This window comes from Falco naumanni, chromosome 8 (genome assembly GCF_017639655.2).
Source record: "Falco naumanni isolate bFalNau1 chromosome 8, bFalNau1.pat, whole genome shotgun sequence".
Taxonomy (NCBI): Eukaryota; Metazoa; Chordata; class Aves; order Falconiformes; family Falconidae; genus Falco; species Falco naumanni.
Genome location: NC_054061.1, coordinates 51,355,084 through 51,373,073, shown reverse-complemented (window position 1 = coordinate 51,373,073; position 17,990 = coordinate 51,355,084). Strand labels below are relative to the sequence as shown.

Below are 17,990 nucleotides of genomic sequence, written 5' to 3'. Positions count from 1 at the left end.
TTCCTTGGCTTATTAGAAACTTTAGAGAGTTTAGCTCCTCCTCCCTTAACGAGTCTGGGAGAGTTGAGAGATTTCTGTATTATCTTCCCACAAACATTTTTATTTCTCCTAGATGGCAAATATAAGTTCTCCTACTGCAGAACTGCTCAGCTGTCTCAAAGGAGATCCAAAGGGCTGGCTGTTCCATCTCGCTTCTGTAACAGCTGCACCATATGGTGCTGTGCAAAACCATGCAAGTTTAATAATTTCATTTCTGAAGGTTTCCCCACACTCTCCTGCAGCTAGTTTCTCGCTGACAGCCATTTTTTTTTCCCTTAAGACGAGTACGGAGGGTCAGCGATAATTGTTACTGTGTGCACTGTACATTAAAGATGTCAGACAGTTTATCTTTTGTCGACTGAATGTATTTCATATAGGTGTGGTTATAATTAGGAGGAGAAATAGCAAGGCGTTTGTTAATTAAACTAAGTTTTGAACATCATAAGCTATTACCCTGTGCTGTATGCTTACTGTGTCAAGCGAACACCCAGAGCGGAGCACCCCTAACCTGGCAGACGTTGTCTCGGTAACCCTCACCGCAGCACAAACCCGCAAGCTCCTCCTAGGCATGCCTGGGAAGGAGACGCGTTACAGAGGGGTCCGTGACACCAGTGCTCCAGGTGTAACTGGAAGGAATCGGAACAGCAAACACCTACTTTCCCATGCGCTCAAGGAACGCGAATCAGGCACACGGCGAGAGCTACGCAAAGGGACCTCGGTGGAACGAGCCCGCAGCTATAACCCAACACCCTGCACTGGCAGATGACAAGTTACCCACGTCCAGCCACAATGATGTCATATGCACACGATCTTTGTAATTCCTAATTCCCCGATTCCCCACACACCCTCTTCCTTCCTCCTGTTCAACAGACTGGATGGATATGCACCAGCTTCTGCGAACCGCCCGGACGCTACGACCGAGTCACGGCTCCATCGTTACGGAGAAACGCGCAGCCGGGCTCGCACCTCGGCCGGGCGCCCGGGGGCTCCCCCCGACCCCCCTCCGCAGCGGGCCGGGAGCGGCCAGCGGGGCACTCCCGGGCAGGGCACCCGGCCGCCCCCCCGCCCTCGGCCGGTTACTCGTGAAGCGGCCGCGCCGGCCCCGCGGCTCGTCCCTCGGGGTGCCGGACCCCCGCCTGGCGGCGGCGCGGCCGCGGGGAGCCCGGGGCTGTCAGGGCCGTGAGAGCCGCGGGGAACTTTGCCGGGAGGCGGCAGGCCAGGCCCCCCGGGGCTCGCACGCTGCCCCCCGCCGCCGGGACAAAGGGGGCGCGCTGCGGGCGGCGAGGCGCCGCGCCCCGGGTTGCCGGTCCCCCCCGCCCCCGGGCGCCCACCCGCCGCGGAGCGGGGCGGCGGCACCACGGAGGCAGCCGCCGGCGGGGCGGGGGTGCGGTGCCCGGCGCTCCCCGCCGCCCGCCCGCCGGGCCCCGCCGCTCGCCCCCCGCCGCCGCCGCTCACCATCCGGGAACTCCCGGTCGCTGATGTGCTGGAGGTGGGGGCCGCCGCCGCCGGGATCCGAGTCCCCCGACTCGGCCTCCGCCGATCCCGAGCCGGCGCCGCCGCCGCCCGCCGCCGCCTGGTACGCGTCCGCCCAGCGGTCGGGCCCCGGCGCTGCCCCGGCGCCGCCGCCGCGGGCCCGGCTGAGCTTGGGGCTGGCGTCCGGGGATACGCAGCAGGTGACGGTGTTGCCCATGGAGCCCGGAGCTCCCCCGCCGGGCCCCGGCTACGCGGCTGCCGGGCTGGGGCGGGGGAGGGGGAGCCGAGGCGCCGGGCGGAGGGCGGGAGGGAGGGACGGAGGGCGGGAGGAGGGCGGGGCGCGCCTCAGAGCCGCATCACCGTCGCCTCCGCCTCCGCCCCGGCCGGGCGCGGCCCCCGCCCGCCCCAACGGCCGCGCGAGCCCCTCCGCCGCCTCCTGCGCGCGGCGAGCAACGGACCTCGCGCGAGCGGGCCCCTTCCCCCGGGCCGGGGGAGGGGCGGAGGGAGGGGCGGCTCCGCCTCGCTCCCACCCAATCGCCTCCCGCCGGGACGCCGCGTGACGCGGCTCTGCCAATGGGCGCGGGGGTCGTCACGCGGCGCCCGCCGCGCCCTTCCGGGCCCGCCCCTATCCTGCCCCGTGCGCACACGCACACGCAGCGCCGGCCGCGCCCCTGCCCCGCCCCCTGGCGGGTCCACGCGCCTGCCCCGCCCGCGGCGCGCCTGGCTCCCGCGGCCCGGCCGCGCACGTGCTGCCGGTGCGCCGCCGCCGCCGTAGTTGTAATAGTGCGATCGTAAAAAACCGACTGTGCAGTGACAGAAAGCAATAAATCGAATAACCGGGTAATAGGCTCATGTATTAGCCAATGACAGTGTTGTCTCACCTTACCGGGGGTTTGAAAGGCCGCTGGGCGCTTGGCTGGGCCGGCCGTCACAGCGGCCACCCAGGACCCCTGTGGCCGGTGCTGGTGACTTTGCAGTGAGGTCCCTCGAGCAGGGGAGCAAGCGAGGCCGTGTCCAGCTGCTGGCTGACAGCCTGCCGCTCACCGTGGTGCAGGGCTGGTGCGCGTGGCCGGGCGGGAAGCGTTACACGTGGCCGCCGGCATCCCCAGGGGTTCTGCCTTGCTGTGTTGGAGGTCTGCGGCAGCTGTGTGTTCCCATGGTGTGTGTGTCTCAGCTACCTGCGAGGCTTCTCAGGGGGCTGGAACGCTCAAACACGCTCCAGGGAACGATGAATTAGGGGGCAAGGCACCCACAGCAACCAGGGGCCCCGATAAGAACGAGCGTACCCCGTCCTGCGGTGGGTCGTCACCTCACCACCCCTACAGAACTTCAGCCATGGCCCCTGATGAGAAGATGGCTCTGCAGAAACCTTAAGAACATACAGAAGTATTACTGAAGGCTGCCATCATGCTGGCAGTTATTCCGGACGTAGGTGGGCTCAGGGGGTTACTCCATTTTGTAGGACAAATCTCAGTGTCTCTCCCACGTGGTCAGGGACCACAGACAGTTTTCAGGCAGAACGGCCCCTCGCTTCTTCGGCAACAGCAAGTCACAGATGCTGCATTTCTAGAATCTGTACAACGTAATCCCAGGCACAAAAAAGGGGTGGGGGGAACTAAACGATTTATAGTCTTATATGAGGATTATTCCCTCACACTGATGAATTATACTTGTTCACTTGCCAGCAAGTTCTCTAAACTGTGTTAACGAAGCCTTTTCGCAGCCCGCTGACGATTTGTAAGGCTTTGCTACTCCCGGCCTCGCCGTGGGTTACAGGAGCGCCTCACCGGGGCTTTGCTTTTGGTGCTTTGGGAACCACTTCAGCCCCACATCCCTCCACAGCTGCTGTGCTCTGCTGGGAAACACGCAGGACAGCAGGTCGTAGTCCCAGGTCTAGGAAGGATGGGGACTAAACCACCAGGTGGGACAGGAGACTTGCCCGAGCCAGGGAGGGGAAAAAGCATCTTCTTGCAAAAGAGCCGTTCAGAAACTGGAGTTTTCTTCACTCTGTTGTATCCACTGATGTTTGGCGAGGATAGTGAGGGAAGAGAAGAAAGCTGGAGGAAAAGTTGGTGTGGTTTAGTGAAGCAATTAATTCTCCAGCAAGAATAACAGCTGGCTTGCATCTGTGCTATTTAATATTGCAGCCAGAGTAACTCACCCTCTTACACCAGAAAAGCAATACCCTTACTCGTTTGCACCTGGATGTCTCTATTTTAAGAAGTGGCGGCAGCTGGGTGAGCTGCTCCCCTGCTGCGCTGCTGGCCCGTCCAGCAGCTCATGGCTGACGGAGGTGACCGTGCTCCACCTGGAGCGTGGGTAGGGCCAGGGGCAAATCCGCACACCTCAGCCAGGCAGCCACAGCGCTAAATGTGTTTCTTAAACCGTATCTATCCTGCTCCTTGCAGCCGTGCCAGCACGTGTGGTGGGGCTGCCCAGCTTTGGTGGAGGGAGGTACAACCGCAGCAAGTGCCTGGTGGGATCCCAGCAGCAAGCTGGGACCTCTGCTAAGTCTGGGCTTCGGAGCAGCCTCGGGGAGCCCTTTGCCAAAGCTGCGGGTTTGGGGAGTGGAAAATCCTTGTTCAAGGGTGAAGAAGAAGTAAGCAACAGTGGCTCACTAGGCAGCTGAGCACGGGGACACAGTTGTTGAGGGCAACAGCCAAAACCCCACGTACTTGTCCCGATAGACGAAAAAATGCTGGGAGCTTGGAGTGGCTGGAGTACGTGACGTGTCTCACTGCTATTTGGGCGTGAAGGTTTTGGTTCCTCTGCCTGCCAGAGGCTGGATTTTCCCGCGGGTCTCATACTTGTTCTCAGTGTGTAATGCCGCAAAGGGGAAGAGACGAGGGCTGTTCTTCCCCCACACTAGCACTGCTGTAGAGTGTCAGGATTTATACAAACATACAGAGGGAGGAAAGAAACCAGTAGTCTGTTTCCCTGTGTAGCCTTATTCATGTGGGTCTTAAGCAAGAGGAAGCTCACTTTAATCCCTGGAAATCACAGAAAGAGCAAACTGCCCTACCACCCCATCGTTCCAGGAGAATTTAAGCTTCCGCTTCCACATACTTCGGTGTGCCAGTAAAGAGTATTTTTCTGTATCTGTGCGTGTTTCCCTGTAGCTGCAGTAATGAAGAATATTACTTTCCCCCTCCATTTTGGCAAAGTAACTCCTGAAATCTTAATACAGAACTGATTTATCAGGATAATATGACTAAACCTGTGTGTATTTTCTGCAGAACCAGGAATCCTGTTAATAGATATAGCCTGAGCAACACCCTGCAGAGATGAAACACATTATCTTTCATTTATGCAGCTTAGCACTCCATTGACTTACTGCTATAGCAATATACTGAGTACCATCTATCATGATTTATTACCGGTCCTGGTTCTCCTCCTATTTTCTGTCTTGTCTTTCTACTGTTTTGCTTGATTTACCCCAGTGAATCATCAGGCAGTTTCCATTATAAAAAAATCAATTACTTTGATGTACAATGGGCAGCACATATCTAGTTCCACATTTTGCATGATATGTAGGCATTTTGGATGGCAGATCTTGGCAATAACGAATGCATAAGCTGAAAATAGCTTACTACGAACCACTGAGGTTCAACCCCTTTTTCTCCTGCTCTGGGAAGAGAGGTCTGTGCCACGGGACGCTGAGTTACTGCCTGTTCTCTCTCAGCAGGGCATCCAGCGGGCTGTAACTCTCGCTCACTCACAGACACCAAACACCATGTTTTTACTGTTTTCCACCCTGCTTGAAGTGTTTCCCGCTGGTTGCAGTGTTCATCTCCCCACCTGGTTTCAGGGCTGTCCTGGTTCACCAGGGCTGTGGCCAGGGTAGGGCAATTCCCAGTGCAGATGGCGGTGCAGGAGGGCGAGTCAGTGTTATTGAGCATTCCTGATTACAGGGGTGGCCCATAAAGATTAGCGAGTCCTATTGCAGAGTAGCAATAATGATGTCCCAGGTAATGGGGGAGAATTGCTGCTATTCCCAGGGAGTAGCTGAGGCCAGTCCCACTGATAGCAGCGTGCCATTTCTGCACCTCACTTGGGAAGGACACTCCAGCTTCAAGGTGTACCGGCTGAAAACCACCATCAAGGAGAGGCTGGCAAGTTGATGATCGGTGTATTTGCTTGCTTGCTTCAAGCCAGAGGCAGACACTTGGGCAGAAGCCTGATGACGAGCTACAGCCTAATCTGAATGGGGCTCACACCTGCGTGTTTGCAGAAAAACTTCAAACAAATTGGGAAGAACTTGTGTCACCCTCTGCACTGGGCAAGCACTTCTTAAAATGGTGAAAGCTTTTTCTTATGGGATGAGAAAACAGTTTATTGCTCAGCTGTAAGTGCATGCAGTATTTGTAGTTTGGATTAGTGCTGAACATTCATGCTCAATTTACCTCTTAGGAATTACATTTAGTTTCATTTCAACACTGCCTGAGCGCAGCATTCAGCCAGGATAACTCAGGCAAGGAGGGCACAGACCAAAGTTCTGGAATTCAGGCAGGTGTGAGCCCCAAATTAAGGCATTCTGGGGTTTTTTTGTTTTCTCTTCTCCTGTTTCAGTTGCGTGCCTAACAGGTTTCAGTTGCTCATTACAGCAAAGGACCAGCTCTCAGCGCTGTCCTGAAGGTTGGTACATAAAAATAAAGTGCCCTGATGTGCTTGCCAGGCTCTGAGCACAGAGCAGGGTGATGCAGCAGGAACTGCGACTGCACTACAGCTAGAGGCCATGTGCTGTGCCTAGCTCAGCTCGGGGAGAGCATCCCCTCTTCTGCCTGGCAGCTACTCCCCGCCGAGACAGCCATGCCTTAATGTGAAAAAGACAAACCTTTCCTGGTGAGTGGGTTACAACAGGTTTTCTTGCAAGGTGTCTCCCAGCTGAGCCACGATGGGCAGACCAGGGATTTGCAGTGCCCAGAGCACGGATGGATACTGTCGGGGCAGGGACACAGGCCCTATAGCTGCCAGGGGTGAGATGCACCTCTCTAGAAACCAAGGACAGAAGTAACTTCAGCAGGGTCCCTCAGTCTGTTCCTTAAAAGCACACTGCATCTTTCTGCCAAGGAACAGAGAGGAACAGAGCAGCTTTTGACTTGTTTTGACATTGTCGGTTTGTTCTCCTCGCCCAACCCCGAATCTTGGTTTTACGAAGATAAAAAGTAATTCTCTTGCATTAGTGTTCACAAAGAAAATGTGACCTAAATGTAACCTACAAAGGAATAGCTCAAGGGTACTGACTGCCGAATGGATTCCTGCAGGTGTTAATGCCAGCACGGATGGGAATTTATAAATGTGACACTTAATGTCACTGTTCCCTAAAGAGTGCAAGTTTGTTTTACAGGCCATCATTCCTCCACCAAGTGACAGCTCCTGTTTAACTTTTAATAATGCATGGTGGGGAGAGAGTACGTTTGCTTTAATTTTCACTAAAGGGAAGGCAACTTTGCAAAATGTGGGAAAGGAATACTAATTTAAGCCCTCTAGGGAAGTTGCTCTAATCACCAGGAGAACTCCACACAGCCTTTAAGGCAGGCAAGGCGGGATCCTGAAACAAAACCTAATTCAGATCGAGATGACAGCCAAAGGAGGAGCAGTTTATATTCCCAAGATCGGGAGATGAGAAAGTCCTATGATTTATCCTGAAAATACAAAGGGCCAGATTCACTCCTGATGTGAGTCCAATGAGGTCAAAGGATCTGCATCAGTGAGGAACGTAGCCTGACAACTGCTGAATGCAGCTTCTGAGCTGTAAGCTTAACTGTATGTATAATTATTTGCAGGGTGCATAATAAATGAAGACTGCTAGGCTTGACAGGACTAATATTAGTGCTACCAGCTGTGTTTTGGCTTGTGGGCTTATAGAGGAAGGTAATTCGCTTTACTTGGCCCATTTGCCCCATATATGTGAGCTGCTGTCTGCTTGTGTTCAAAGGAACTCCACTTCTCAGACAAGTCTTTACACTTCCTGCCATGGTTACTTGTAGGTAGAGTTGTGCATGTTTTTATTTAACTCCCTCTCTGAAAGCTTAGTGCTTGCGTTCATAACCACACAACCCTGTAGTCCTTTGCTTCATGATGCAAAACCAGGCTTCCCTTCATCTGTGAGCAGCAGTATCCCTGAGAGGAGACATCTGAAACCATAGTTACCAGCTCCTATCTCAGTAACAACTTTTGAAAAATTCCTAATCCAAGGGTATGTTCTTGCCCACACCAACTGCAACAAGAAGCTGAGTCTCTCCTAAAATGCTTGACATTAAATTGTAGGCTTCTCCGTAAGCCATTCAGCTTCACAGTCACCACCAGTCCCAGAAACACAGAAAGGCTCCTTACAAACCTCGGTTGTGCTTCACTGGGCCAAGGGTCTCAAATCCTGTAAATTCTGCTGTTATCTTCACCTTGACTTAGTACTGCACATGCCTTTCCAAGGCCATGTGCCTCCTTGCTTGTCTGCAGGGCGATAAACAGCAGCTCTGGGATGTGTTTTGTTCAATTTCTCCCTTCTTAGAAAGTGTCCCAGCTGCAGGAGGCGTGCTTTCTGATCTTACTCTCAAGCAGTCCACGGATAACTTGGAGAAGAGCCAGGACACTGTCTTTTCCTGGAAATGTAGCTGCAGGAAGAATGAATCACCAGGTTGAACCTGTATAACCAACTGAAAACAAAAGCTCAGACTTCTGTGTCTCACTGTTGCAAATAATGGGGGGAAAAATAGGCATCCTGTTTTGAAGTCCACTACCAGCTGACAGGACAAAAATACTGCATGCGTGATTGTCTTTTGAAGCTGACAAGTAACATAAGACTATGGCCATTTAAGGGGAAAAGCCTGAAGCAAAACAGCAGTCAGGGAAAGAGAAAATTCCAGTGGTCTGGGGGGAAAAAAAGCAACTGGAGAGGTTGTTCAGAACACACAAGGTGGATTTTTAGTAGCTCTAAATTTTCACGCTTTTAAATCTTCCTTACCACCCTTGGCTGGTGGTGAATATGTGCAAACCAAGGCCAGGAGACTGTGTTTCATAGCATAAGGACAGACTTCAGTGCTGGTATCATTGATTAAATCTTTTTGTCTCTGCAGCAACCTAAGATGTCATTACAGGCAATGCAGAGGCTTCTTGGCTAGCACGCAAGCATCTGGAGCACTGCAGGGATACCAACAGCACGCCCATACGGGAGTTAACGTTTCTTTACCGTAGCTTCTTTTTTCTGGTCCTACTTTCATTTTGTCTTAAGGTAAAATAAAACCAGCTTCACAGTTATCAAAGGCTCAGATAGAGTTAATGGAGACTTAGTGCCTGATAAGAGAATTCAAGATGTGCTCAAGCCAAGGAAGATGGAGGTCTGCAAAGCTGTACTTTGTGTGCTCTGGGGCAGAGGGCTGGCAGTACTGTTTTGATGTCCCAAGTGTTAGAAATAGCTGTTACTGCGGGTCATGGATACAAATTTCCTATGAGGAAAAGGAAAATGCTTTCCAGTATTTTAACACAAACGTTAACATGGATGTGTGACTTCATCCAGAAAAGTCAAATTGCGTGCATAAGCCCTGCAAGCAAGTTTGTTTAGGGCAAACTTCTGAAGGTTTTAATTCCAACCCTGGGCCACCAAGGCCTGGAATGTGGCTTTGAGGAGCCCTTCCTGTTAGCTTTAAGGCACTTGAAATTGCTTAGTCTTGACTCTTCCTTCTTCTCCATTGTTTGAAGGATTTTCTTTCCATGGAGTGAAGAAGAGAAACACTGCCAATACCATTACAAGTAACACTCAAATCCCCACATTTTTCCTAATCTTGGATTCTTCTTGGTCTTATAAGGGTAACCTCTGCACTGAGGCAGATGCTTATGCATCTATGTGAATGCTATAGCTGTTGTCTCCCTGTCCATATAATTGTTTTTAAATTGTTATGAATTAGCTGTTGTTAACTAGTTTTAAGTTAATACAGTGCCTTGCTTGCATTCTAATTTCCTCTTCGATTACACAGTACTGTACCTATAGAGCACATCAGAAATGTGGCCACCTAACGTGAAGCCTCTAGATCCATGCTCAGACCTCATAGAAAGGATCTTTTTTTGCAGCATTTCCCCCCGCCCCACTATCTCACATGCCAGACACACATTACCCTGGCCTACAACCGTCAGCCAGCTGCAGCGAGCACAGAAGCTGCTGGCAGAGGAGGGAAATCACAGCACTGCTCTGCCATTTCCCCACCACAGCCCTGCCTGCGCTCACAGGAGCACTGCTGGAGCAGCCCTTCCCAGTGTGCGCCGATGCCTGCTGGCATGTCAGTCTCACTCAGGTGGGTTCGGGGCTCTCCCATCACAAGATCCAACATGTGGCATCTCATGGCCTGGAAGTCCAGAAGCTGGAGCTGAGCTGTGGGTAAGGCTGTAAGTCTGTGAACATCTGCAAGTGCAGTGGAAGTGGAGGAGGTTTCCAGCAAATGAAGCCCAGCTGGAACTGCAGTGGTTGCTTGTGAAGAAGAGCTTACTCACTTTGCTTTTTGTTCCCTAATTAAAACTTCAGAATAATGTCAGCTTTCAGACCTGCAAGGACTTTGAGAGATCAGTCACATAATGCCACTAAATGCTAAGTGATCTTTCTGTAACGGCATTATAATAAATGTGGTGATTATGTTTGACAGTTTATCAAGATGTGAGGTTGAAGGCGTGAATGTAGTATTACTGATGGGAACTATTCCCCCTTCAGAGGGTCCAGCAACTTCAGCTCAAGCACTTATGAAATTATACATCTTCATATTTTTGATCATTACTTCCATTGCTTAATGTAACTCTCTGTGTAAAGGAAATGACATGCTAGATCAGACTATACATTTATTTCAATATTTAACTTTTTTTGCAAGGACCTTGCTGAAGCAGCAAGTTAAAAGGTCTACTGATAATCCGTCAGCTTCTGCAGAAACTTAAGTTTTTATTTTTAATTCAACCCATTGATTTCAAAGATGATCCAGATCAGTTCAAGCTGAGGCTATCTTGATTCTGCAACTGCAAGCTGTCAGCAGCCAAATTAATCTCTGGTTTATTCCCTTTGTTTTTAACAGCAAGTGGTTCACCGCCCTATCTATCTCACGGGTGTGGAGAATCTGGAAGCTACTGGTGAAGATGAAAATGTAAAAATTTTAAAATAATTTCACTGTTAGTCACTTGAACGGCCATGGATACATAGGGAGAAAGGCTGCTCTATTTTCTGGGTTTTCCTCCAAGCTTTGCGTTAGTTCATGTTTGTTTGGTTGATGAAAGCTCTTGGCAAAATAGGTATCTGTCCAAACTTTACTTCAAAGGCAGTTTTTGTATTTCAGTGGAATGAGAACCAGAAGTAGCTGCTATTTATTTAGAGAGGAAAGGATTAAACATGTACGACCAGAAGTTTCTACACAAATGTAGAACAGAACCATTTGGAATAAGGCGTTGCTGTCAGAGGGTTATCAACAACACAGGCTTCTAGATAGAGTTTTAAAAAAAATCAGATTGTTTCTATTTATACCTGCCTTTGCCTTGGTAACCAGAGACTGCGTGAGGGCTGCAGTGTTTTCCCCACATCATGGGTGGCTCCAAAATCCATGCGCAGCCATGCGGCACATGCAGCGTCTGCAGAACTATCAAAAGAACTGTCACTTTCATTTTAAATATTAAGCGGGAAAGAGAAGATTTCAGTAAGGAAGGTATATTAGTATAGCTTCAAAATAATTGGTAGTAATTTCTGCCTCATCTACTTGATTCTTTGATCTTCTAAGTATTACAAGGACCATTGCTCTTGAACAATTTTTCTTAATTACCCCAAGCAGCTCACCTGCATCTGAGGTAGGAGGATTTACTTATAATTGGAGACATTTTGCCTGCTCTATCAAGTAGTTGAATGAGATAAGAATGGACTTCAGTCAGTGTTTCTTTATACTTTTAACTCATTCTTGCTTACCTTAAAATCAGCTATTTCCTACTTTGCAAGTTTATCTGTAGCTTAGGTGTCCTAGCTTTCTGCAGTATTTAGAAGCTGAACCAGGCTACATTCTTGCGACTTTACTGTTGTGCTAAGCTCTAGCCCTGCTGGGAGAAAAAGCATTTCAGTTCTGGGCAGCTGTTTTAGCCAGAAATCTTTGTTGTTGTGTTTTCCTTATCTTTTTACTGTCAGGAAAAGTGGAAGAAACCAAGTTTCCTTCTCTGCTGCTATAACGCCCAGGTATTGTATCTTCGTAGAAACGGGATATGGAAAGAGAAAAAGGTAAGTATAGGCTTAGAATGAATACGGGGAATCAGGGCCCTTACTGAATTTCTAGTGGACTCACTTCCCTTTTAATAGCTTCACTCTCCAGTTACGATCTGGAAAGTAATTTCTGATCTCCTACTTAGGCTCATGGAAGTCATAGCCAAAGTAACATCAGCGAGGAAGAAGGGGAAGTACTTCTGGGAAGCAGAGCAGGAGTGGTAGAGAACCTGCTGGGCTCCAAAGACATTCAGGGATATCTGGCTTAAAAAACAATGTTCTCGGGATAAAAGCACTTGCTGCATTATCATCTTTGGGAACAAATGTATGAATTTTCACATACAGTCTTTTTCCACTCTGGTTGCTATTCAGCCAGACCCATGGTCTTATGAAATACTGCAGGGGAAGAAAAGTGATCTAGGGGAGGGAAAAAGGAGGCAGCTGGGAGCACTGGAGCCCTGCCACACTCCTCCATGTGTTGGTTGGAGATCCCAGGGCTGGCATGTGTTGTGGGAGGTGGAGGCAAAAGCTTTGTGCCATTTGGGAGTTTCCCTCCATTTGCCTGATGATGCAGTTTAGGCACAGCATTAAGCGATTCAAAAACTCATCCAAGCAGAGTTCTCATTTCAAGTGTAATCACTCTCATTGCTTTTCCCACACTGCCTATATAAATACTTAAAAAAAATAATTGAGGTAATAGCACAAGTAGTTTCAACCTCTCGAAGGCAGGAGTAATGGCAAGGGACCAGTACTTTAGGACATAAAACCACAGTAAGCTGAATCATCGTACCCGCTCTGGCACATTTTTGAGGAGAAGTCTGAGTTGCCATAAGACAAGTATGAACTGGTTTGGAGCAAGTGAAATTCTGGTTTCCATTCCCCTAAAGTAGCAGAACCCTAAAAACAGGCTTTAGTTCCTGCTACCCTTGTGCAGCCTGTAACGCTTCTCCACAAAGACTTTCGTGACTCTTGAGCCACTGTTGAAATCAACAGCTTTCAGACGTACCTACATTCGCTTTTGCCTGCCAGCCAGATTTGCCGCTCCCGGTGGGAGAGCGGGGATGTTTTCTGGAGCCGGTTAAGCTCCCCAACTCTGAGGGCCGGCCTTGCCCTGTCGGTGGTGACACTGGGCGCTGCCAAGCTGCACAGGCATTGGAGATGGGTGCAGAGAAGGCATGCTGCTTGCCTTCCCCGCTCCCCTGAGCGTGGCCCTTTGCACACTCAGTCCTTCCCAGGGGCTGAGGAGCATGGCTGGAGGTCCTGCGCCTTTTTGTGGAGTACCTGCGGCTGTGCCTCCAGGCAGCCAGAGCGCAAGCACAGCCAGGACGCTTCCCCAGCTTTCCCGTGGCCTTTAGCAGTCTTTGGAGCAAGTTCAAGTAACTGGAGATGGAGACACACAAAGGAGAAGCGCACTGTGTTGTTCTGCCAAACAAGAGATTAAACAGGGCCAAAGGTGAGGAGAAGCCCATGCACAAACAGCGCCGTGGGAGCGCTGCACCACACCACCAGCCCAGAGCCGCTGTGGCTTCCCCGTCCCAGCCAGGGCTCCGAGCGAGCCGCACAAGCAGCGCAGCGTCCCCGCGGTGGGTGCCCCGCTGCCGGGGCTGCTCCCAGGCCGGCGGCAGGCGCCTGCGGAGGCCATGTCCGGCGGGCTGGACAAGGGCCTTTGCGCCGAGTTCCAGAAGCGCCTGGAACAGACGCCATGAGCCAGAGGCACGGAGAGGCCGCCCCGCAGCCGGCACCGTCCCACAGGGCGTCTCGCACCCCGCTCTGGAAACGGAGAAGCCCCCGGCCCCAGCGGGAGCCGCGCAGGGCCCCTGCCCGCCGGGATGCCCCCTGCCCGCCGGGGCCGGCCGCAGGCACCGTCCTCAGGCGCGGTCCTCGCCCGGCCTGCGGCTTCCCGGTGCCGTACGCCCGCGGCCAGCTCCCGGTGGCCGCCACCAGCCGCGGGCCGCCGGCACCGCCCCGCAGCCAGCCGAGCCTGGCGTCCCGCCTTGCGCCCCCCGCCCCTCTGCCGCGGCTGAGGGACAGGAGCGCCCCGCTGAGCCCCGGCCTCACCACTCTTCACCCGGGGTTTTCTGGCCCCGCCGCCCTTACCCAGCCGGGCGCCCCCCGGGCGGCCCCGGCCTGTCACGCGTGGAGCGGCGGGGCGGGCCTGGCGGCGAGGGGCCGGGCCCAGGCGCTGCGGGAGCCGGGCCCTTCCCGCCGGCGGCCGCGGGCCTCCCCCTGCCCTCGGCCCGGCCCGGGGCGGCGCGGCGGCGGGCAGGCGGCGCCGGGGAGGGCCCTGCCCGCCGGGCGCGGAGGCCGCGGGAGCGGTGAGGCCGCGGGGCCGTGGCTGCGGCCGCCGGGCCCCGCCGCGCCTCGGAGGCGGTCGCCGCCGGCGGGATGGCCCTTGTGCCCTACGAGGAGGGAGCTGGCTGGGGAGCGCGGCAGCTGCACAGCCCCTCGGCCACCCACCGCTTCGCCAGCCGCACCATCCGCCTCAGGCAGGACTGGCGGCGGCTGGGGGTGGCGGCCGTGGTCTGGGATGCGGTAGGTGGCGGCGCCGGGCGGGGTGTTCCGTGCTTGGTGTCCTCGGGTGGCACTTACCCGAGCTTCCAGAGTCACCTGAGGAACTATTTAACATTGAGTTGCCAAGGGAAGGCTTTTTTCCTGTAAGGCTGGGGGTTTTTTGTGTGGGTTTTTTTTGTTTTGTTTGTTTTTATAATAGAAAAAGTTAAACTCTTACCTTTTATTTCCCTCATAAGAGATCCTGGAGGAGCTGCAAGGGAAAGGGGCCACCTTAAACTCTGCACGGCCAGTGCTGAACACAGGCCATACCCCGGAGAACTCGCAGAGCTCTCACCTGTTTCTGACCTGACACCCTTCAGAGCACGCCCGGCCCTGCTGCCTGTGGCGCTAAGGGCTGCTGGCAGCATTTCATTTGTCCTGGGGATAAGGGTCCTGCCAGCCAAGGGGGTCTGTGGCGGGCCCGAGGTGGTGGGGTGGGCACAGTACCACTGCAGGAATCCAAGGCCATCCCATCGGTCTGCATTGGCTCACACACAGATGGCACTTTTGCCGCTAGTTTTGAAGAACAAGTGTTGCGATTTTAGCAAACTCCTCAAATGAACTGCCGCATCAGCTCTGACAGATCTTGCTATGGAGAGAGCTCCTGATCAAGACTTCTGTAGAATGTAACACATTACATACAATCAGATAAACGTGTTATCACTTTGCTTTCCGTATGTCCTTCCTGACAGCATGCCAGCCTTGTGCAGAAGCCTTTTGAAATACCACACAAGTTACTATGAAACCTTATCCTGGACTTTTGCAATACTGTGATCGTTCATCAGTGTTTGACAACTCCCAGCTTTTCCTTTCCAAATGCAACTCCTTCTGCCTCATGTTAGTTTTGGGGATTCATGAAGCAGTGTTACTACAGCTGAGTTGTGGCCTCCGTGGTACTTTTTTCCTTTTGCCTGCAAGAGTCTTCCATAAAACTCATAAAAAGACTGCATGTGCACACAGGAGGCAGAGAAGGGCTGAACAAAGACTTGCTGCAGACCTGAAGTGCCTGACCCTTCCCATAACCTTCTCTCTCAGTGTAAATCAGAAATCTTGTGTTCAGTATGACTGAAATGAGCCCTGTGCTTAATTGCCTTTGTCTCTTGGCTTAGGCTGTTGTCCTGTGTACTTATCTGGAGATGGGAGGCATCGATGTCAGGGATCGGTCTGTGATTGAGCTGGGAGCTGGAACCGGATTGGTGGGAATAGTGGCCACGTTATTAGGTAAGGGCCTCTTTTGTTTGCTTGTTTAAAGCGGTTTACAACTGTAGTAAAACTAGCACTTTTACATCCACATGCCTGGTATAGAAGTTAGCACCAAAGCTACATATGTGAACTGTGATGTTTCCTGTCTGAGTCATCTTCCTTTCTTGTTAGACTTGAGAGCCTGCTGCGTTATTTATTGTAGTGATGGTGCCACTGCAGTTTACTTTATGACGGGACCCTGTTAAGGCTGACGCCTGTTACCATGGTACTCAGCTCAGCACCATTCAGTCCTGCAGCTATTCTCCCCCAAGGAGCAACTGCTGTGCTTGCCATCTTCCACTTATCCTCATACACAGCACAGATAAAAGCTACAGACAGAAATCACTCTCTGAGCTTGCGTAGGCCTTGTTAGCCTATCTTGCAGACAGGGAAGCCAGAGTCTGGAGAAATGAAGCGATTTGCCTGTGGTCTGTCTGTGGCTGAAGCAGGGATTGTTGAATTTGTTGAATATGTTGAATTTGTGCTAACTGTCCCAGGTTAACTTTGTAATTCAAAGCTCTAGTGGCTGTGGAAGGTGTCTAGTGCCTACTGAAATAATAAAACCAAAGCAGTTTGAGAAGATGCAATCATGCCATGCAAAATCACACAGGCATAACTTTTGCTGTGAAAGAGGCTTTCTAGCTGCCTCTCTTCTACTGAACAAATAGGGAATTTGAACAGGTTAGTTCTAACAATCCATGTAACTTATTCTGTTGTCACCTGTGGAAAGGCAGAAAGTAACTCCTCTACTTTCATGCACTAAGAAAAAGCTCTGGAAAACACTTTCTGTTTCCCACCCAACTTAATCTTCATGTGGAGTACACTTTATATTCTTAAGTGACTGGTGAAGGGTGGGATGTATATAGATAGTGGGCTTTTTACTTGTTTAGTCCTTTTGTTTGTTTGTTTTAAATCAGGCAGCTCAGGGGAGTTGTTAATGTTTGACAGGAACTAAGGAGCCTGCTTGACTTAGAGCATTGTATTCCAAATGCTGTATTTATGGACACTGACTATTTGTCTAAGACATATACTCCTGTACCACTTAGGTGCTCATGTTACCATCACAGACAGGGCGGCAGCACTGGAGTTTCTGGAGTCAAATGTACAGGCTAACTTACCCTCTGAACTACGTCCGAGAGCTGTGGTGAAGGAGCTGACTTGGGGAAAAGACCTGGCTAACTTCCCTCCAGGAGCGTTTGACTTCATCCTGGGTGCAGACATCGTTTATCTGGAAGAAACCTTTGCAGAACTGCTTCAGACGCTGGAGCACCTGTGCTCAGCTCAAACTGTGATTCTTCTTTCCTGTCGTATCCGCTATGAACGGGATCACAAGTTCTTAAAGATGCTGAGAAGCCGTTTCTCTGTATATGAGGTCCACTATGATTCCAGTAAAGATGTTCATATCTACAAAGCACAGCAGCGTAGTTGCAAGGATGACTTTTGACTCTATGCTTTGTTAGTAAACCACTGATGCTGTTCAGTCCTCACCTTGTTTTACTCAATACACTTGTTCCTAAGCATATAATTGCAGTTGTGTTATTTCACTGGCTTCTTATTGTGATGATCTTGTCTGATCACTTGGTCTGATACAGCAAGGATTGTACTTAAGTTCTGCATATTGAACCCCTGCCTCATTTATTTCTCGGTAGAGTTGTATAGGGTCTTCCACTGACTTTTTATCAAATATCATTTTTGAAACTGATTTTATTTGCAGAAATCTCAAGGCATCAAAAATGTCATCAAAAGGTCTGTTGTTTAAAATCAAACCACGCTTAAATTTCTGTGGGAAACTTAAAAGTAGATTAGAGTGGTGTTTTTTTTCCCCTTATCACATCCTTAACTTCAGAAAAGTAAAAGTGGATGAAATATAAGCTAAGACTCCAGCTTTAAATGCTTTAACTCTTCATGCCTTCTGCATCTTAAAAGTTGTGGTAAAAGAAGCTACTTAAAGGGCAAACCAACAAAGGCAGGTGCTATAAAGTTGTCCTGTTGCCATCACTGCTGAATTGAAGAAGCATAGGGAAACAGAACAAGATCTGGGCTTGGGGTGGGGTGTAGGTTCAGAATCAATACTGCAGTGTAAGCCAACTTACAAGTCAGTGGTGTTTTTACCTGACTTGCAAGCATGGAGGCTATGCCTGCAGTACCGATGCAGTCGTGGTTTTTGGGCTGCCCCTAACAAGGTACCTTTCCCTTGCACAGATAGAGGCTCCCTGGAGCAGATACACATGTACATTTGCCACCAGGGAAAGTGCAACAAGGAGACTCAAACTGTTCCTTAAATATCAAAACAGTCCTTGTCTCTCACAGTACTACTTTCTGCCTTTGTGGCTCACTCCGAGAGCTGTTATTTGGGAGAGGAGGGTACTGCCACAAAGTCTTTGTAGCTCGTGAGTACTTGTTCTTGTCTTACTTGGGACCTGAGGTCAGTGTCTAGATTTCAGCATGCTCTCTGTGCACAGTAGTGGTTAGACGC

General features: G+C 51.1%; 2 protein-coding genes across 4 annotated transcripts in view; one reads left to right on the top strand and one right to left on the bottom strand.

The window, feature by feature from the left end:
* The window catches only part of CCNYL1 (cyclin Y like 1), a 34,368-nt gene extending 32,386 nt beyond the window's left edge, over positions 1-1,982 (bottom strand). The window contains exon 1 of the mRNA XM_040603614.1: positions 1,495-1,982. Within this exon, the coding sequence (XP_040459548.1) occupies positions 1,495-1,729 (235 nt within the window). The 5' untranslated portion in view covers positions 1,730-1,982. The remainder of the gene's footprint in view (positions 1-1,494) is intronic.
* Positions 1,983-12,522: 10,540 nt separating this feature from the next.
* On the top strand, positions 12,523-17,034 carry METTL21A (methyltransferase like 21A). 3 transcript variants are annotated; one of them, XM_040604597.1, is made up of 3 exons: positions 12,523-13,175; positions 15,382-15,493; positions 16,561-17,034. In XM_040604597.1, exons 2-3 carry the CDS (start codon positions 15,409-15,411, stop codon positions 16,956-16,958), a joined length of 483 nt encoding a protein of 160 aa, XP_040460531.1. In that variant the 5' UTR covers positions 12,523-13,175; positions 15,382-15,408; the 3' UTR covers positions 16,959-17,034. The 3 variants fall into 3 exon arrangements, with proteins under 3 accessions (XP_040460531.1, XP_040460532.1, XP_040460530.1); XM_040604598.1 differs by lacking the exon at positions 12,523-13,175 and adding an exon at positions 13,982-14,254 and having other exon boundaries at positions 15,382-15,485; positions 16,474-16,752; XM_040604596.1 differs by lacking the exon at positions 12,523-13,175 and adding an exon at positions 13,999-14,254.
* The last annotated feature ends 956 nt before the right edge of the window (positions 17,035-17,990 follow it).